Genomic DNA, 22,293 nt, shown 5'->3' on the forward strand with positions numbered 1-22,293 from the left:
TTGGTTTTACTAGTTAAAGTTTACTGTTTGTTATATCAAATATTTTGACACATGTATAGAGTTCTAATATAACTCCTTGTTCGTTCAGCTAATAAGCCATAATAGAAAGATTTGTTGTGAGAGAAAAACAGTGCTGAATAGCTAGCTAATTTGGCTGATAAGGTCAAGTGAACAAGACAACTAAAAACATAAATAGAGAGTAATTTGTGAGACTGAATATTTTGAACCTAACTAGTCCATAATTAGACATTAATTATCAAATAAAACGAAAATACTACCGTATTTGTTAAACTTTAACATCTCACACCAAACACCGTCTAATTTGATTGCAAATTTGCCCCAGCTTCCTCCCTCGATTTTCCAATGGTGCCACGTTCTATTCGACGTACTCTCCTCGTGCGCCTGTCTTGCACGTGGAATTGCGAAGTGGGCCACATGGTCGAGACCGTGGAATGGACTCGAGTGGGGCTTTCCACACTTAGGTCACTCACAACAATACAAGACTCTATCACAGAGTTCAAGACAATTAATTATATATTATTTATAATATTTTGCTAATGTCGTACTATATTTATTGAAAAAAAAATATAGAAAAAATAAGACTCCAAGTCTTATTTAGACTCTAAGTCCACATTGTTCGAGGTAATAAATAACTTTAAATTCTATGATAGAGTCTGCATTGTGACTGCCCTTACTCCAACAACCAAAAGACAAAACGATGACCAATTCCATGATTTAGATCCTGCACAACAAATGGGTTACCGATCCAAAAACTTCATTTTTCAACAGCCGAAAGGCAAAGGAGGAGGCCCTCCGCTCGTCACCATCCTTGTCGAGGCCCACTCATCTCCCTCCACGCCTCTTTGCATGCATCTCCTTCTCACCGACGAGCTTGCTAGAGAAGAGGGAGCCACCGCGATCGAGCTCGTCGAGAAAGAGAGTGTGGGCCAGATTGGCCCGAGCGCATGAGCAAGCGCACGAGGGAGCTTCGCGCGTGACCGCATGGGGGAGCTTCGGCCCGCCGCCGCGTAGCCAACCTCCGTCCCATTGCCAAGCACGCGAGCGTGCGTGGGGAAGCGTCCGTCCGCTGCCTTGAGGGCCAACTCCGCCACGAGGATGCACAAGAGGGGCTCGTCGTCGTTGTCCGCGCCTCACCGTCCATGGAAGCACATCGCCATCATCATTGTCTCTACCTCAATGTCTGGGCCCACCACTACCGATGCAAGAGGATTGCATCGTGGGGAGAGACGACACATCTTTGCTTTCTGGCTCAGCTCGTATCTAAAATAGGTGTTCGATTCGCATATGTCGTTGGAGACTATTTTTTTTACCCAAAACACTGTGCACTACCTAAGTCACGCTTTGACTGCTCTGTTGGGGACAATTTAAGGCCTTATTTAGATCTTAAAAGGTTTTGAATTTTGATATTGTAGCACTTTTGTTTTTATTTGACAAACATTGTCCAACCATGGAGTACTAGGCTTAAAAGATTTGTCTCGCGATTTACAGATAAACTGCACAATTAGTTATTCTTTTTATCTATACTAGCAAAAATGCCCATACATTGCAACGAGAGAAAAAAGCTATCAAATGTTAAAAGAAAATAAGGATAGAATGTTACATATTTACTTATATTTTATCTTTTCTATAAACATTAAAAGCTATAGTTTATCTTACGATAACTACATTACATGTGCACCTCAAACTAATTGCACAATTTGGTTGTAAATTGCAAGACAAATCTTTTAAGCTTAATTAGTCCATAATTAGCCATAATTGCTTCAACCTACATGTGCTATTGTCGGATTAATTAGGTTTAGTAAATTTGTATATAAACTCATAACTAAATTAACTTAATAAAAATGCTTAAACAATTGTGCTGATGAAAAATAATAAAGAAAAATTAAATTCTAGAAAAAAACTAAATTTTGCCTTTGCCAAGATTTGGCCCAGCAGTGGCCCACTGCGTATGGCCTGCTCGACCTCTCCCATGAGAGGCCCAGACGGCTCCTGAAGGCCCAAATAACAGCCCAGCAAAGAAAAACCCTAATGTAAACTCATCTGAGCCAACCAAATCGATCCAATGGTTGTGATTCATTTGGACAAAAAATACTCATATAAAAGGGAATGAAACCCTAAACTTTTCTAAGTCTTCTCACTTTCTTCTCCCCTACTCAGCCGTCATCTTACACAGACAGCGAGAGAGCACGGCAGCCATGGCATGGCTTAGTAGCACATGTCGACCGGCTAGACGATGCTCGCGCGCGACCAGGTCCTGCGCGCGGCTCCATCTAGCCCGCCACACTAGGTGCTCTCCCAGCCACCTCGGTGGCCCGGCCGCTAGGCGGTCCTGATGGCGTGATGGCGGGTGGCTCCCACGTCCTCTCCCACGCCGTCGCCGGCGCGGCGCAGCCATCTGGACGTACGTGGATGACGTCGGCATCTACTCCTTCCACACGGCGCGCCGCGCCTGGCGGAAGGAAGGCGACTGGGCACTCCCGTTCCACGGCAAGGCGGAGTACGTCCCCGGGTGCAGCCTTTGGTTTGGTATCTCCTCCTCGCCGGACCACTGCCTCTGCGCCGCAGACCTCGACACCGCCACCGCCTCATCGCCGCCGGAGGTGTGCGGTGTGTGGGAGGACTTCAGAGTGCCTAGGGAGTGGTTGTGGAACAGCTCCGCCGTAGTGCACCTGGGATGCGGCAGGCTGTGCACCGTCAGGTTCTTCGCCACCGACCCCACTGACAAACGTTGGCGAAACCGAGGCCGCAGTTATCACCGTCGTCTTATTTGATTTTATAAGTTGGCTTTCTAGAGTTAGTTTAGAGCATCTCCAACAGTTTGGCATATGACTTGCCATCCTTCAAAATTTGGCAAAACAAGCAAAAATCAATCTCCAACAGTTTGCCAAAGTGACTTGCCAAATTTCTCAGCTTGCTATCCCTCGGTGCCGCGCGCGTATATTTGCGCACGCGAATCCGACTGCGTATCCCTCCATGCGCGCCCGCGACTCATCTTCCTGCGCGGTCGAGGAATTTTCCTCTCCTTCCCGCGTGACCGAGGCGAGTCCTCCTCTACTTCCCGCGCCTCCGTCGTCACAAGTTCTGCGCCAAGACCTGTCTCCATCGTCGCAAGGTCTCTCCACGCGCAGAAGTCGTGGCCTCGTCCTGGTCACTGTCGCGGGCAGGAAGTAGCCCGGCCTCGATAATTCCTGATCGGATCCAGCAGCTACCCGGCCAAGACGTCCACCCGATCTCGTTGAGGTACGTATGTCCACCCGGCCAAGATCGATCTCGTACGATAGCATATGCTCTAGTGTCCTTGATCGAATAGGCAGGATAGGGTTCCTAGTAATATACGTATACTCATCTTGTGATAGTCTAGGTAGGGTTCAGTAATTTAGGTGATAGATGATATTGTATCCTGGTAATCTACGTATACCCATCCATGATCAATCTTCGATGACCCTTGTTGATAATCGATGATAGAGTTAGTTGTTGATCAATGATATTGTTTGTTGATGAATATTTGATCCATGATGATCGATCCGGGACATGCACGCGCGAACGAAGGGAAGGCGTCGGGGTCGTGCACGATGTACCGGTCAACAACCTCACCTAGTGGGCCCTCCTTTTTTTTGATTTGGCAAGTTAAAAATAGGGAATTGTTGGAGATGGCTTCTTTTCAACTTGGTAAATTATTATAGCAACTTACTAAAACACAACATTTGGCAAGTGAGATATACCAAACTATTGGAGATGCTCTTATGAGTTTGGATTTGGATCCGTGTGGTGGTTTTGATTCAGGCTCGGTTTAGTCCCTTGCACTTTACTTGCAGATTTGGAAAATCTTTGGAATATAGATTTGGGAGGGATTGGGTATGGTTGGTGGCCTTTATTTGGTATACATGATTTTCATGTATGTGATTTTGTTTTGGACTTGATCTGATATCTAGATCTGGTTTTGTGCACTGTTGGGTACAAGTCGTGTCGTGTGCATGTGGGATTTGATACCTAGAATTATCGAGTGTATATAGTGAAGGTATTGGATACCACTACAAGGAGCAAAGGTCGTAGAAAGACAAGTGCGTCTCCGTCGCAGCAGAAAAAACATTTTCACCGCTCTCGATCGGACGGATGAGGAGGATGCACTTAACGGAGGCCCTGCCGTGCTTCTCATGACTTGTGAAGGCGAGAAGAAGCATCAGGCACAATCTGGATGGTCTGGCCCTGGTGACGACGCCCTGCGGTCCTGGCCTCATGTTCCCTGTCAAGCTTTTTGGATAAAAGATGTGGCACCACGTCGTCGATGCATGAATTCCGTGAAGCTCAAAGATTTTACTTGTCTCTGTTTTTTATAGCACTCCCTCTATTTTTAAATTACAAAATATTTTATTTTAATATATTATTCCTATTGTATATCTAAACATAACATAATGTATACATATTTTATTTTTTAAATATATTATTCTCATTATATATCTAAATATAATGTACTATCTTAATGTATAGTAAAAACTACATATATAGAAAGTTCAAACATCTTACAATTTAGAATAAATAAATAATATAAAAGCACAGGATTTAGGATAAGACTCTACCCGTCGTTGTTCAACTTGATTTAGATGCGCTCCTGTGTGCATTGGCAAGCTTATTTAGTTCGCCTCAAAAATTAAAAAAATTCAAGATTTTCTATTACAATAAACCTTGCGGCATATGCGTAGACCATTAAATATTAACAAAAACAAAAACTAATTACACAGTTTGTCTATAATTTGCGAGATAAATCTTTTGAGCCTAGTTAGTTCATGGTTTGACAATAGTTGTCAACTAAAAATAAAAATGCTACAGTGTTAAAATTCAAAAACTTTAATATCTTTAATAGTTTCACGATAACTCCTTTTATTATTATTATTTTTTAGAATTACATAGTACAACATAGACAATCACAACGCATGTACACTCACCCCTATGAACACATGTATACAAATCCTACTCCTATGAGCATCTCCGAAAATATAACTATATTAGGGATAATGATGTTTTTTTTGTTTTAGCAATCCTTCAATAGCTCACTTTTTTGCTGTGGCTGTATATTTTTATATCTCTTGAAACAAATTGAGAGTTGCATCTCACCCATAACACAGAGCTCATCTCAACCATACATCTTTTTTTACTATTGAAACACTCGCCCTATTAAAAAACAATATTGGGCTACCTAATATCTAGGTACGACACATTATCATACATATGAATGGAAACAACTGCATCGCCACATGGGGTTCAAGGCCTCAAATCTCAGAGTCACGTTGAATCCACCTTTGCACAATAAGGTACAATTACTTTTAACAAGATATTTCTCACATCATTGAAGAAGAGTTATTTGTCACATACAAACCCCATTTATAGGCCCTATAGCACATATGTCTCGTACTCTTGTCCATATATACTATCAAACTGCTATGCGTGTTTAAAGGAACCATTTATGCAGCAGCAAAATTTAGTATCACTACATTTTTTCATTCCAGCGTGCATCTTTGATGTGTCACTACCTTCTCTCTATCCTTATTGTTAACCGCTGGGGGTCTATGCTAACCTATCTATCTTTTAACGCTGCAATCAACTTACGCCTCCTTTTACCATCGCCTGAGTAATTTATAGATAGATAAAGTCATATTAAGATTTAATTATTGATCGTGATGAATAGGGCTACATCATGGTGTGTATGTGATTGGTTGAGGTATCATTGGTCCAAGATACTCTAGTGTCACAATCTAATACGAACCTACAATACGTGCCATGTCGGTACGTAAATGGGATCCATGAGTTAAAAAATAATGTTAAAGGTGGGCTAAAGTTTTATGATACAATTATTTATATGGAGAAAATACTAATAACACAAACAACATCCATGGTTTTTTTGTTAGAACAATCTTATAACCATAGGTTTTATAAAACTATTACTTCATTTTTATAACATTACAACTTTGAATCATGAAATTAGGAACTTTCGGCAAAAGATTTAATTTGCTCTAAATATGTTAACAATAGACACATGCTAAGTGTCAAAGAGCTATATTTTGTTCGACAAAACTTGCATTACGCGCAAGAATAATGGAAAATAGAAACAAAGTAGAAAATAGGTGAGTACTGGTAGAAAGAGGCGTGGGGAGAGGCGCGAGAGAGATGGTTGGTTGGGGTGGAGGACCGTGGCCTTCCCCGTTTCGTCTCCGGTCCTCCTCCTTTTATCCCCTCTCGCCCTTGCTCTCCTCCGTCCCACCTATTTCCTCCTTCCGCCCTCCGCCGCGCTTGGCCTTCTCCCTTCTCGAGAGGCCACGCTCCATCCCCGCCCGCGCTCCGCCTCCCCTGGCGACCGGCGGCGAGCGCAGCCCAACGAAAGCGTCGTAGTCATCCGGTAAGAGCTCCTTGCTTTTCTCCACGCGCTGCTCCTGCCGTTACGCAAAGCTTTGTTTGATCCCCTCCTCGTTGGACGAGATGAGAAAAAAAGTTGCTGCCTTTTGTTCATGTGCTCCTGCATAGAAACTCTGGATTTGCCCTCCGTTGGAAATTTTGGATTAATAGCGATTTGCCACGCTTCGTTTTACTCCAAATCCGTTCGATTCTTGCTGGGTTGCTCTGATTAGATCTTTTTTTTTTGGTATGAATGGTATCCAACTGCTGCTAATTGTAGCCGTCACGCTTCTTGCAGACGCTCGGCTGGTTGGGGAACAAGGCGCCAATGGGGATCGCGGAGGTGGCTCTCCACACCATGCCGGGGGCATTCACCACCCACTCCCCGGCATCCATTCTGTCCCTCAGGGCAGTCGCTAGGAGGAGGAACAAGAACACTGATTCGGTGCCCAACACCAGGGCACTGCAAGGCCTCCTAAGGATTCCGAGGCTGAGGTCCGTCAGGCGGCTGTGCCAGCGGATAGACGACATTGCGAGGGTCACAGAGGGGAATGGGACTTGGGTCAAGGAAGCCATGAATAACGCCGGCCAGGTTCTTGGCGACATCAGCGTGCCTGGTCAGGCTGTAGGTGGCAATGGTAGCCTAAATGGGAGTGTTGCCAAGCCTCCACCTCAGAGGCGGAAGTCCTCATCGGTTGAGGATGAGGCCTGGGAACTTCTGCAGGAGTCAATGGTTTACTATTGTGGTAGTCCTGTTGGGACAATTGCTGCCAACGATCCAAATGACAGTGATCCGGTGAACTATGATCAGGTGTTTATTCGGGACTTCATACCATCTGGCATTGCTTTTCTACTGAAGGGGGAATATGAAATTGTGCGTAATTTCATTCTACACACCCTTCAGCTTCAGGTACTGCTCTTATCTTGTTATTTACATATTATTACTTTTATGTTGTTTAGGTTTAGGTCCTTGTGCTTGTGCCTATTATGAATTATGATAATGTTAGTGGCTATTTATGTAATATGCATTTAACTAATGTTCGAGAAAAAACATATGCATTTGACTAACAACAGAATTATATTGCCTTTGTTCCAAATCATGTTATTTAGTTGTCCTAAGTCACATTTCTTTAGTTTTGAATAATTTCATAAAAAATGCACAAACATCTACAACATCAAACTGGATTTATTAGATACACCATGTAATATACTTTGATAGTGCATTTATTTGATATTGTAGATATTAATATATTTTTCAATAAACTTGGTCAAAGGTAGACAAGTTTGACATAGAACAAAGATGAAACAGCTTACAATTTGGAATGGAGGGAGTAGAATTTAATTTGACTTTGGTGATTTCATCTTTATGAACTTATTATCACTTTGCTATGTTGCTTTATATGTATTTGTCTTGGTATATAATAAATGAAAAATGAGCAATAGCTTGGTTGGTGGAACATCCAGTAGAGAGGCCTCTCACTAAGTTTGGAATCCAGGTGCTCACATGGTTGTGTGAGTATTTCCTTAAAGGAAATGGTACTCTCCTCTCTTAAGTGTTAAGACAATGCCAGGGGATGTCTTCTGCCCATAGTCGAGTTTTTGTTTTTTGGCTTAGAAATATGTTATTTGTCTTGATGCATCCAAGTTTCAGCATGCACACCAGTGAAGACTATCACCTATGAGATACAGAATATGATGCCAGGAAATATGGCTACACACGCCTTTGTAAAAGTTGATGTACAGTGACATGCATACTTGTTTTTTTTTGTCTTCGAAAATTGGCATCCTATAGCTCAAGCAGTTTGTCGCTTTTAAATATATATAAATATAAAATATAAATTGTTTCAGAAGAAAGAAAAACATTGCAATATGTACTGCCTAACATGGTGATATTTTGGGATATGACACTCATTTTTTTTGAACATGGGATATGACACTCATTTAAATGGCATTTATGTTTCCTGAATTTATGTCTCACTGACATGTGGCTCCAATAACTTCAGATGCCACTGAGACATAAAGGTACAAAATCCTGAATTGTAGTGATATTTTGGGATATGATGCTCAATTAAATGGCATTCATGTTTTCTGACTTTATGTCTCACTAACATGTGGCTGAACTTCACATGCCAATGAGACATATAAAACTACAAAATCCTGAATTGCCACTAAATGGAGTTACATGTCCTGAATTATTCCTCTGGATGTGACAATTTGTCTGACACCTTGAACTGGTCTATAGAGCTGGGAGAAGACAATGGACTGCCATAGTCCAGGTCAAGGTTTAATGCCCGCCAGCTTCAAAGTGCGGACAATTCCGCTTGATGGTGATGAGGATGCAACTGAGGAGGTCTTGGATCCTGATTTTGGGGAGGCCGCAATAGGCCGTGTGGCACCTGTTGATTCAGGTACTGTTGATAATGGGGTTAGTTGTTTTTGTTTTGGTTTCTCTGCATTCCCTACTTTAATTGGGTACCTGATAAAAAATGGGCTTTATCAGGTCTATGGTGGATCATATTGCTTAGGGCATATGGAAAGTGTTCAGGGGATCTGTCAGTACAGGAGAGAATTGATGTCCAGACTGGAATGAAAATGATTCTGAAGCTTTGTTTAGCTGATGGTTTCGACATGTTCCCTACATTACTCGTAACTGATGGTTCATGCATGATTGATCGTCGAATGGGAATCCATGGGCATCCACTTGAAATTCAGGTTTTCTTTTTGCTACACCTAGTTATATTTTCTGTTTCATATGGGTCCTTGTTTCTCAAATTGATTTTTGTTGTGATTGTTTTCGAGGCAACTTTATAGAAGAATGAAATACACAAACCATGCTTAAAATTGTCTGGGGATGCCATCTAGGTTTTCTAGCAATTAATTTGGAGTTTCACATCTCTGATCTTCCTAACTGGTTCACTCGGGGTACTATCCTTTATAATCAGTTATTCCATGGCCAGCCTACTTGGCAGCTCCTGACATCATATTCTTTCATGTTCTCCCTCCCTCCCTCCCTACTTGGCAGCTCCTGACATCATATTCTTTCATGCCCTCCCTCCCTCCCTCCCTCCCTTCCTCCCTCCCTCCCTCCCTCCCTCCCTCTCCAGTTCACGCCTTGTTAATGTCCATCAGCATAGAATCTTGTTAGCGTCCACGTCACCGGCCAAAGATTAGCTTCTTTTTAGTTTGAGCTTTAAATTTATTGAAATAGCAGATTGTATGTCAGGAGTCTGTACAAGTCTTGTTCTAATCCTGAGCTGATGTTATTGTTGAGCTGATTGTGAAGTATTTTCTACCAGAAAGTTAACATCACTTGCGATTGTCGTAATCTAAATGAAAACATTTGAATCGAACTATTTAATGTTCAAAGCCTGTTGCAATAAAACATGGATACTATTGGGGGGTGTGGGTTTTTTTATATGTGAGGAATGAATTTGTATTGGGAAATGGCCTGAAGCAATGAGCTTTCTAAATTGATTGGCATATATAGATAAGTTAATCATCAGTAGTGGGGAGGATGGTACTGCAGAGAAGAAACAAGGATCCCAGAGACAACATTTGTGATTAGGATAGTGATGGCATATAATTACTAATGCAGACGCGTTTACAAGGATAGTAAACATGAAAAACTCAATCCAAGCTCTTTGGGCTAAAAAAAGACAAAATGAAGCACAACTTTTCTGTATACTATTAGCTCATGCACATTGTTTTGTGTGCAGGCACTCTTCTATTCAGCCCTCTTGTGTGCGCGTGAGATGTTGGCTCAAGAAGACGGATCAGCTGACTTAATCCGCGCCCTGAACAATAGACTTATTGCACTGTCCTTTCATATCAGGGAGTACTACTGGCTTGACATGCAAAAGTTGAATGAGATATATCGATATAAAACAGAAGAATATTCTTATGATGCTGTCAACAAATTCAACATATACCCCGATCAGATATCTCCATGGCTTGTTGAGTGGATACCTCCTAAGGGGGGTTACTTTATTGGAAACCTCCAGCCAGCTCATATGGACTTCCGATTCTTTTCATTGGGAAATTTATGGTCAATAGTAAGCAGCTTGGCAACAACTCATCAGTCGCATGCCATTTTAGACCTTATCGAGTCTAAATGGTCTGATTTAGTGGCAGAGATGCCACTAAAGATATGCTATCCTGCTCTTGAGAACCAGGAATGGAAAATCATCACTGGGAGTGATCCTAAAAACACGTGAGCCTTAGATAATTCTCAATTTTTATTTACCCTCTACCTGGGATCATGGTGCAGTTCCTTTTCACATACTATCGATTTCTTTTGATACAGGCCTTGGTCGTACCACAATGGAGGATCCTGGCCAACATTACTGTGGCAGGTTTGCATTCTCTAAACTGTTTTTTCTATTACCGTAGATTTACTGTCTCTTGATGTTGAATTGGTTTTTGTTTGTCCATATGTAAAGCATGTTGTCATTTTGATACACTGTTGCATTTAGCCAAACTTGCTGAAATTTACTGGCAATCTATCCACTCACATTTTGTTGCTCCTATTATCATGTTCATATTGAATGTTATTGAGCAGTTGCTATCATTTTGTGCAGCTCACAGTGGCATGCATCAAGATGAACAGACCAGAGCTTGCAGCCAAAGCTATAGAGGTAGCTGAGAGGCGTATTGCTACAGACAAATGGCCTGAATACTACGACACCAAGAGAGCACGCTTCATTGGGAAACAGGCACGGCTGTACCAAACGTGGTCAATTGCTGGGTTCCTAGTAGCCAAGCTACTGATAGAAAAACCAGATGCTGCTAGGATTCTGTGGAACGATGAGGATGCAGAAATCCTTAATGCTTTGAGCACAAACAGAAAACGGGGCAAGAAAGTGTTGAAGAAAACATACATTGTGTGAGTTCTCGCAGCAAGTTCCATCAAATAACCAAAGTTAGCATTTTTAAGTTATAGGAAGTATCGTTCCTGTATATAAACTTACATGAGGTTGCATTTTTGATGGGGAAGGTGCCTGCTGTTGGATGCTGTTATTATGGATGCATCTGGCTTTGCAACAAAGCTCTTGCTTGAGCATAGACCTGCCTCGTGTAGTTTGCTATACACTTCATTTGGCATGACAAGTTTTCTGGAGTCTCATTACCAAACTTAAAACTTTTGGTTCCTGGAATTACCTCGATTCTCTGGTTTTCCAGATACTATTATGGGCATATTTGAAACCCATGATCTGTCAGAGCTGCTATCAACAATGTTATAAAAGAGTTTATTCCAATTTCCATTTATCTGACAAAACTCTTTCAAAAAAAATCCTGAAATAAACTTTCATAATGAACTTACCCTCCATATTTCTACTAGCCCCAAATATTCCTATGAAGCCAACAATAAACTACAGTTATTTTTAACTAGCCTCACAACCCTGTTCGCTTGAACTTATCGGTTAGAATTTTATGATCAACCAAAACTGTTTTTCTCTCATAACAAATCTGCATCATCTGCTTTTACGGTCAGCCGAACATTTACGGTTAGCCAATAGTGTTTGGCCAGCCAACAATGTTTTATAGCCAAATATTTGTGGTCAGCCAATAGTGTATGGCTAGCCAACAATGTTTTTTACTCCCAACATCAGCTGCTTTTATGGCCAGCCGTGGCCAGCCGAACAATCCTAGCTACTTTTACGGCCAGCCGAATAATCCTCGCAACCGAATGACTACATCATATATCGTCAAAACGAGTCTTATTATCTTAAGCACAAATTGTTATATATTGTTGAGTTAGGTATAATCATAAAGTAGGGGAGTTCTTTATCATCAACCTTAAGAAAACTATAGTGGTTGGTTGCATGGCTATGCCCCTAGCTAGCCTTGTTGGGCCACTTTCGTGGTGTTTGGATGCCTAGCCAGGGGTGTTAGTCTCTACTAGCCTACTCCGGGTTCTTAAAATTGCTGCTGTTGTGGAGCCTATCCTAGGCTAGCTTGGTCCTACACATCGTGGCTGCCCCTTGAGGTACCGAATGACCTCCACTGGCTCCCTTGAAGTTTATCCCTTGGCTCCTTTTGGCCATTGTCTATCGTTCCTCATTGCCGCCTTCTCCTCTGCCTAGGTGCACTTGAGGTCTATCCACCGTTCCCACTATATTTTCACCGAAGTTTGAGGGTTACTTTGTCAAATTCAATGTGTCTATGCAAACTTGAACCCTGGAGCGGAATATTTGAGATGTTTATTATGGATTCGCTCACCCTTCCCTATCCTTTCTACGAACTTGTTCGTCTTTGAGTTCTTCTATGATTCCTGTTGTGTGTTGGTTTAGAAATGGATAGATCTGAAACATTGTTGCAGTAGGGTGCTAGTTGAAGTGATTCTTATAAGTATTGGACATAGATTTACTTGTCTGATGTGCTACGGTTTGAAGTTCATCAATTTGTCAATGTTGGTGGTGTTTTGAAGCACTTTGCTTGTTGATCGACATATGTAGATGATGAATATCTTGGTAGTGGACCCTTCTAAACATTTGGTTGTATGGACAATGATGATTTTGTTCTTCAATCATAAGCAACATGTAGAGGGTACAAGATGATGCCATTGGGTGGTGCACCTTGTCGGGGTCGCAATTGTGGCTATGGTTTATGTGTTGGTTTAATTTGTTACAACACCTAGGGACGTTATCTCTCATATGGTTTAATTTTTGGCTACATTTTCCCTCTTTAGACATGGATCATGCTATTTATCACAACCAATTGATCACCCCAAGTGTCACTTTGTGGTACTAGTGACTCCTTGGTTGTATGTTTAGGCGTCATGCTCTAAGTAGGACTATCATTACCTATCACCCCTTAATGCAAGATGAGACCTTTGAGTACTTGATCAATGGCGTCAAGTAACTTATTATTGATACTCTCTTCTACAAATTTTTCTCCATGTTTGTATTAAGTTTTTTTTTGCGACGAGTGTTTGTAGTAAGTTCATAAGGTGGTATTTTGTCTTTCATGGAGGAAAGCCTATGGTTTACGATGATTGGCTAACTACCAAGTGGTAGGTAGATGGTTTCCATCAAACTTCTACTTGGGATATAGGAAAATGGAAGTGGCAATCGAGTCCATGCTTATCTTTCCTAAGATGGTGCAAAGGGAGATCAAGGAAGGGTGCAAGCAAATAAGATGGAAAATCACAAAGAAACAATTGCGACCAACATTGAATGTAACTATAGGGACCTAGAAATTCTAGTGTTGTTAGTGGACATTGTGTTACTAGTACGAAGCGTCCTAGTTAATGAACTAGAACTAATAGTATCATTGAACAATGAATTGCATGAACTTGTATAAAATTGGAGACTAAGGCCAAGCTATGATTGTGTTTGACATTCATGCCTACATGAGACTTGCATCAAATCCTTTGACAACTTAGCATACAAAATGACAAAGACAATAGAAAATTTGAAAGAACTTGAGCGTGCACCGTCATTTTGTGGACAATATGAATGAAACATTAAAGATCCAAAACGAATTCGTCAAATAGAAGATTGGAATTGAAAAAAGCAAAACCAGATCATAATACTTAAACACCATATCATATTATCCTTTATAGTATTCACCAACAATGTTAATCGCCATTCGTTGACCTCACAAGAGGCAATTGCATCATGCCTAACAACCATAAGATGATTTAGAGTTCACATTAACTGAACATAAGTTAATCACATAAAAATATAGAAGGCATGAGCAAAAGAGGTCTTCAACTTCCAAAAGTCAATACCCATAAAAGGTAACTTGGGGGTCTATTCTTCACTTCTTTAGGATCACACCCATGTAGATCGATGAGGGTGGTAGGAAGACAAGGTAGAGTACGGTTTGTAGCGCCTTCTTATGAGCTTGAGAACTTTTGGCCTTCTTATGGTAGACATGGCAGATCCATCATAACATGATCATGTTGTCAATCCTCTCCTACTGAAATTTCTTCTCCTCAGGGTGTTCAGGTGGAGCTGGAGAGCACCATCCTAGCCTTCCATGGCTAGTTCCTTCCTCTTCATGTGGTGCTGGGGATTGGTCCACATTCCTTCCATTTCATGCTACACTCTCTTCCTCATACAACCACTAAACAAGCTTGCACTTGTTCTCATCAAACAAACAAGGGAAACAAGAAATAGAGAAGTAAATAAGATGACAATGCAGGAACTAATCAATGGAAGTTGAGGTTAGAATCACCTTCTCAACACAACCAAAGAAATGCTGGTCAATGTGATTTCACCCCAACAATGCATGACCATGAAATGCTTGTTGTGATGGCACTTGGGGACAACAAATTTGCCAAGACTAATCCAATCAGACTTAGGGAGGGCCATGAGAACATCCTTGTGCCACACATCCTATCACAATCAACATCAAGTAAAGTGTTTCTACTCACATTAAATTGCTAAACCCTAACTAAATCCACAATGAACAAGAAACATAAGAGAAAATGTCCTGCTAGATTACAACAACTAATTACCTTGAATCACAACACCAACCACAATAGCAACAAGAAGGGAATGGTTTTCTAGATACTGTCGACGAAAGCTAGTCGGCAGTCTACCTTGGGGTATACCCACGGTAGTAGTTTATCGGTAGACTGGTGCACAAGCTACGAACTTGATGGTGACGCAAGACACAAACAAGGTTTTTATCCAGGTTCGGCCGCCGTGTGGGCGTAATACCTACGTCCTGCGTCTGATTGTATTGGATTGTGTTGAGTTGAGATTAGATGTCCTAGGGGGTCCCTTGCCTCTCCTTATATAGTCCAGAGGGCAGGGTTACAAATCCGAAAACTAATCCTAGTCGGTTACAATTGTCATAGATAACATGATATCAATTCCTATTCTAACCAACTAGAATCTGGCTTGATCTCCACGTCTTGTTTCCTTGCGTGAAACTCCGAGTAGTTGGATCAAACCTCGAACTCGTCTCATAATGGGCCAAGCCTCCTGGCCTAAGTCTAGTCGTAAGGGTATAGGGGTTTATACCCCCACAGCTAGTCCCCGAGCACCGTGTATTGTGATGTAACACGCCGTCTTTGAGCTTCTTCGACAAGTGAAGCTTAACGTCTTCGATAAGCAGGGAAGTTGCAGTGGTATTTCGACCAACTCAAAAGACAGTTGATCAATCATTGATATCGAATGAGCAGGTTGTTCGAAAAATGCATGGTGCTCTCAAACAAAAAAGATTTCTTTCCTGGTGAAGTGTGCCCACTTTACTTTTTGTAAAAAGTAAACACTCACAAAAAGAAAACACATTCACCGTGAGGTGAAGTGTGCCCACTTAGTCCCCGAGCCTGGTAGTAGGTGACGTAGGCACATGGTGCCAGGGTCTAAAAAGTAAAGTCCACGTAGAAATTTGATGCTGAGATGCATCACTAGATGCATCGTACCGATGTAGTCCTCGAGCTTGCTGGAAGGCAAAATATGAGCCTTGTAGCAAGGTCTAAAAATTTAGAGTTACCCAAATAGACATTATGGAATTTGAATTCACTAACCCCTAAACATATAATGGAATAGACTAATCGAACAGTCCCCAAGCATATCATGCTCAGTAGCTAGAGCAGTCCTCAGTCTTTCAAATGGCCAGGCTTATCGACCAGTCCCCGAGCATATTGTGCTTAGTGGTCGGTACAGTCTCCGGAATTTTCGAATCAGCGGACTAGTCGACCAGTCCCCGAGCATATCGTGTTCAGTGGTCGGTACAGTCCTCGGAAATTTCGAATGAGCGGACTAGTCGACCAGTCCCCGAGCATATCGTGCTCAGTGGTCGGTACAGTCCCCAGACTCTTTGAATGAAACCGACAAATTAATTTCTTGAATTGTTAAAAATGTCGTATCGTTGTATTATTCACGATGTGACGGGAACGTCCTGCCACCTTGTCAGTCTGTCGCATAAAAAGAGGTGCCTGCTATCTGCACATCCGCTCATTGCGGGGATCAAGAAAGGAAACCAACAATTACTAAAAAACGGCCACCAAATTTACTACGATAGCTCTTGAAAACCGAAACGCCGCAACCGCCGAAAAGACCGCCCACTTCCCCAAAAGGCGAGAAGTGGTAGAGGTGGGGCTATTGTTATAAAAGAGCCCAAGGTCACACCCTTGTTCTATACCTAGCAGTCGCGTACTAGTATCCAGCCTTCGTCTTCCTCAGCACCTTCAATCCCTCAAATCTGGGTTCAAAGCTTTCCGCAAAAAGGAAATGTCAAAGAGCGACGTAAAGAAGAGGGCTGAAAGGATCTAATTGGCCTAGAGGGGGGTGAATAGGCGTATCTTAAAAACCTGAAACTCAAAAGCTCAAGTTGCGGAAGTTAAATGCCTGCCGGTACTACCGACAGTTTGGGCCGGTACTACCGGTGTAAGACAGCCAGTACTACCGACGCAACTGTTGGTACTACCGATGCCCTATGAGAGCTACGAAATCAGAGTAGATTGAGTTTTGATTTCAGATCTGAGAGTTACCCCACTCTCCTAGATGTAGTAGAGGATGATGTTGAAGTTCTCTTGGCTCGGCTCTTCTCCAAAACGTAGATCGGCCCTTGTTCACCTATGAAAGGGAGTAGAGAGGAAGAACACGAAGAACACAAGAACAAGGGTAGTCGATGCTACCTCCACAGCAAGACAAGATATTTTTCCCGAGGTTCGGCAATCCCCACGAAGGAGTTCCTACGTCCCCGTTGTTGAGGTGACCACGAAGGTCCGACCACTTAGGTCTCCTCCCCAAGCAACCACTGAGGTTAGCTCGAGATTTGCACTAAGAATCAAAGGGGGATACAAACACTTCGGGGTGCCCTCACAAATGAATCAACATGGGCAACCACGAAGAACGCCTAGCCGGCTAGGGTTCCAAGAACCCAAGAGTAACAAATGCAAACCAAACCGGCAAGACGAAGAAACCAAGTGCTCAAGTCACAAAACAAAGCTCCCAACTCTCTAATCTCACTTCTCTAGCTCAAATCTCTCAAGGAGTGAAGTCTAGGAGCAAAGAGGGAGAGAGAGTGGGTGAGTCAAAGCTTGGAGACTGTTTTCTCAGATGTAGAGTTGAAGAAATGGGAGAGCTAACGGTCAGAAATGAGGGAAGAGCAATTTATACATTGGTTCTGAACAACTGCCGGTACTATCGGGGCAACCACCGGTACCACCGGCTACCTCAGATCTAACGGTAAAAAGTCTCTAGGATTTGCGAGAAATAAGCCTACCAGTACCACCGGGCTTTTGTCGGTACTACCGACCATTGCCGGTACCACCGGTGGAAGGCTGGTACCACCGGCAGTTCAAATCTCCACAACCAAAGTCAGCGCAGATTTGGCCTGCCGGTACTACCGGCGTTTCAACAGTACTACTGGTGCTGGCTGGTACCACCGGCCTGAGCCTGGTACTACCAGTAGTTCATTTTCTCGCAAAACTCAGGAGAAGGGCTGGCACTGCCGGTACCACCGCCCATGAGGGTCGGTACTACTGGCTCACCCTGGGAGAGAAGAAATTTCCTAGTTGTTCGTGCGTGCAAGTGTGTCTCTCAAGCACTAAAGCTAAGTTGACATGATCACCCTTATCCTCATCTTACCAACTCAATTTGCATCTCTCTTGATAGTGCGGCGTTTCCTATAACTCAAACAAGAAATAAAACTAGGTAGCTTCTTGAGTTGAAACATCGCTCAAATAATGAAATTTGGGGGTGTTGTGATTCACCAAATGTGTTTGTTTGATTCCATCAATGAACTAACACCTGTAGATTACACTTGATAAACATGTTAGTTCCTAATTTGATTGTCATCAATTATCAAAACCCACATCGGGGGTGAATGCACTTACAAGGGCTGAGATGATGGCCAAGGAGTGGAAGAAGTCTCGGAGCAACACGAGGTCCCTCAACGACCTCGTCGAGATGGGGCTTCTACACAATTAGGAGCTCGGCGACTGGAGAGCACCGGAAGGGGAGAGTTACGCCGACCCTCGTGCTGGTGAGATTGTAGTTTTTGAAGATTATTTTAAGAGGGGATTTGGGATTCCAGTTCATCCTTTCCTTCAAGGCCTTCGTCTTTACTATGAGATCAGGATCTGCAACCTGCACCCGAACTCCATTCTTCTTGTTTCCACTTTCATTCATTTGTGCGAGGCCTTTGTCGGGATAGAGTCGTACTTTGATCTCTTCCACTACTTGTTCTGTTTGAGGAAGAAGGGGGTGGTTGGAGGCTCCAAGATTGCAGGTGGAGTATACCTCAATCTTCGCGACGGGATGAAAAACCGTTACCTCAGTTGCCCATGGAACACCTCCCTCACCGAGTGGTACAAGAGGTGGTTCTATATTAGGGAGGAGCCAGGCAGCGCCACTTTCTGCGATGTTGGCTACATTCTCGAGAAGAGGGTCAGCTGGACAGATCGGCCCGAGTACACTGGTCAGGTGTCGAAGTTGATGGGTCTAATCAACTGGTCCCGCCTGGATAGACCAAGGGTGGTCGGGAACTTCCTCGCTCGACGAGTGATACCTTGCCAGAGGAGAGTGCACTCGGTGTACGAGTACGCAGGAAGCCAAGACCCGACCAGGATACACCGAGACAACTTGGAAAAATCAGAGGTCCAGCGGAGGATGAACGAGTTATTCAACCTAGCTGACAATAGCTTCGTTCGAAGTGATGATCGGATGCATGCCTTCAAGCTAGGGCGACCAGCTCCTAAGGTAAATGAATACCTTGGTTTATTTGTAATGCTATTGAATACTGTAGCCTTTGGCTGATGACTTGTCGCCTTTGTATCGCAGATAGGAGATATTGACCGGTGCATGGTGTATGTGTCGCTGGCACCCGGTATGGACCATCCTGCTGGGGTAGACCCGCGCGGCAGACAATGCTGCTCGGTGTTTCCAATACACCAGCAGCGACGAGGACCAGAGCCGTCCAACACCGACCACGGATGAAAGAGTGGCCGGGAAGAGGCCAATGGCTGTGGAGCCATCCTCTACGGAAGCAATTCCAGCGGGGATGGTTGTAGACCCTTCGATGGGCCAAGGCACGACCAGCCATGCCCCCAAGCGTCGTCGGTTTGTGAGGATTGTCGACGACAACAACGAAGAGGACGAGACGGCCCCGTCCTTGGTCCGGAGACTACGCAGCCGTCCTGACATCGCGTCGAGCGACGCTGGTCGGGTAACTAGGGACCCGCCTGCCACGCACGTCGAGCCGATTCGTCCTGGAGGAACAGAAGCAGCAGTGGCGGCTGGGCGGACCAGGAGAAGGTTCTTCACCGCGGCGCATCGGAGCTCCGACCCGTAAGTTCAAAAAAGTGTCGCTGCGCTCTCTTTTATTTTTTTTACGAGGTTTGATGTTGGTATGGTAATTTGCATTAACTCTTCTTTGTTAGTGCGGCCTCGGATGTTGATCCAGGCAACATTGCCGGCTTAAGGACAACCGAGCCAACAGTTGGCGATGATAATGCCGCCGAGCAGACCATCCGCGAGCAGCCCGCAGTTGCGGCTACGGTAGAGGTTGCCGAGGAGAGCCCGACCCAAGACAAGGCCGGGGCAAGCACCCCGACAAGGGGCAATAAGACCGCAGGGACACCTCCCCCGAGCAGCGTGGTGGAGGAGGAAGACAAGGTCCCGTCGCCCCCTCCTGCTGAAGAAGAGAGGAACCCAACTCCAGCCCCGGCGGAGGCTTCCACGCTGGAGGGCTCCCCTAGCCGGGGTAAGGGTCCAATGATACCCGTTACCGTGGTTGGGGGTAGTGCAGAGGGCGAGGAGGCCCAGGCGACTTCTGATGATGAAGTGAAGGAAATCTAGGGGCGTCCCCACGACGGTCGCCAGCACGTTTATGTATGGCGCCAGCGCGGGGATCACTGGGCCGGCCACGAGGAGATCGCTGAGACCGAGGAGGCGAAGAGGGTGGAGCGCGCTGCCAAGCGGCACGTAAATGAAGTCAGGGTGAGTGGTCTTATGTTCTGCTGGAGTAATGTATATATGTACCATGGTTTGTTCACTGTATGGTATGTTTGATGTCCGCAGGATGCAATGAAAACAGCGAAGTACCGAAAAAGGTGCTTCGACCAAATCGAGGGTGTGGTCGCCAAGAACAAGGCCTTGACTGCAGAGGTGGACCGCCTTCGGCTGGAGGCCGAAAGGGAGGCGGCCGAGAAGGTGGCTCAGGAGGAGCGTCTACTGGACCTGACTCGGCGACTAGCCGATAAAGACCGTGAGAAAAGGGGTAAGTCGAGTGATCTTAGCAGTTGCAGTTAACTGCGTGGTCGGTTTTGATGACCAACAATTATTGCTTCAGGTCTGGAGGAGGAGATCGAGTGTCTCCGAAAAGAGAGGGACCAGCTCGACCAGGAGCGTGCCAGTGCGCTGGAAGCCGAGCGCAAGGTTGGCGAGGAGCTGAAGACCAGGAGTCAAGAGCTGGCTGGTAAGAGTTGTTTTATCCTTTTCGACCACACAGTTCTCTCTCTTTTTCTTATATTGCCGTAGCATGTTGCTGACTGTTTGCATGGTTTTTCTTGAAAACTTTTTCATAGTGCTTAAAGCCAACACTAAGAAGCACCTCGATGAGTTGGTCAAGGAACGGGACTCCTGGAAGACGAACTGCATCAAGCTCTGGAGAGGAGTTGCCCCAGTACTTGACCTGATCAGCCCCGAGCTCCCCGAGGACCAGCCCCGCGCACCGAAACTGACCCCGGTCGAGAAGGCGCAGCAAGCGTGGGGTTGGCTTCAGCAGTTCGTCAAGGATGCCGGGGAGTTTGCCGGAGCGCACGTCCTCAGCATGGTATGCGCTCACTACCCCCTGGTCGATCTGTCCCGGCTAGAGAGGGAATACCCAAAGGAGGTTGGTCCGAAGGAGGCAGATGACCTTCGCGTCGGCCTGCTCGACCTATCGTCGATGGTGATCGGTGATATAAACCTCTGCGGGACGTCAACCCCCCCGATCAGCCGGGATCAGACAGGTCAGCCAGGGAGTTGTCGGGGGCGTCGATTACGGGAGATAGGCGGTCGACGCCTGCGGTCTCGACCAGCCAGGCGCCGGTGGCCCTGACCCCTTCGGCGGGACGAGAGAGCCGTGCGGGCGATCAGCCCGAGTAGTAGGTTCATAGAGTAGTCTGTAGGAGTAGACTAGAAGCCGCCCAGAGGGGTGTTTATTGTAAACTTTGTATATAAAGTTTGTAATAAAGTCTGAATTTTGAGAACCATGGTTTTGAGCACTGTAAATAAATTTGCTTGAGTGATGTATCATTGAATCATGCTGATTGCCCTTGAGTAGCTTGTCAAGGAAAGTTATTGTGGCACTTGTCGAGTATTCTGCATATGTAAAAGTATATAGCAAAAAAGACAAACTTTATTATTATTCATCAAAAAAGATTTACAAGTAAAATGTACTGAAACTTAGGATAGAAGCGTCGTAGTTTGTCTATGTGCCAGGAGTTGGGCAGGTTTGTTCCATCTGGGTATGCCAATCTATAAGATGTAGGGCGTGTAACTTCGGCGACCACAAAAGGTCCCTCCCAGGGTGTAGATAACTTGTGCATTCCCTCCTGGCTTGTTTTCCATTTGAGTACCAGATCACCGACCATGAAGGAGCGGTCTTTGACGTTCTTATTGTGGTATCGTCTAATGGCATCGTGATACTTTGTTGTTCGAAGGCAAGAAGTCAGACGTCTCTCTTCTGTGCAGTTGATTTCGAGTTCTCTGGCGAGGTCTGCTGAAGACTGGTCGAAATGTTCGACTCTTAGAGATCCACAGGCTACGTCTGAGGGGAGCACTGCCTCGGCCCCATAAACCATAAAATAGGGGGATACACCTGTGTTCCGACTAGGCTGTGTTCGGAGACCCCAGACCACTGCCGGTAACTCTTTCATCCACCGCCCTGGTGCTCTGTCATTTTCCGTGTACAACCTTTTCTTTAGAGCATCAATAA

At 44.4% G+C, this 22,293-nt stretch overlaps 1 protein-coding gene across 1 annotated transcript; it reads left to right on the plus strand.

Moving 5' to 3' along the window:
* LOC8058635 (neutral/alkaline invertase 3, chloroplastic) lies at positions 6,183-11,624 on the plus strand. Its single transcript, XM_002452150.2, has 7 exons — positions 6,183-6,412; positions 6,707-7,318; positions 8,651-8,816; positions 8,909-9,120; positions 10,125-10,618; positions 10,712-10,760; positions 10,986-11,624. Exons 2-7 carry the CDS (start codon positions 6,737-6,739, stop codon positions 11,292-11,294), a joined length of 1,812 nt encoding a protein of 603 aa, XP_002452195.1. The 5' UTR covers positions 6,183-6,412; positions 6,707-6,736; the 3' UTR covers positions 11,295-11,624.

The sequence above is a fragment of the Sorghum bicolor genome, chromosome 4, assembly GCF_000003195.3.
Source record: "Sorghum bicolor cultivar BTx623 chromosome 4, Sorghum_bicolor_NCBIv3, whole genome shotgun sequence".
In the NCBI taxonomy this organism is placed as follows: Eukaryota; Viridiplantae; Streptophyta; class Magnoliopsida; order Poales; family Poaceae; genus Sorghum; species Sorghum bicolor.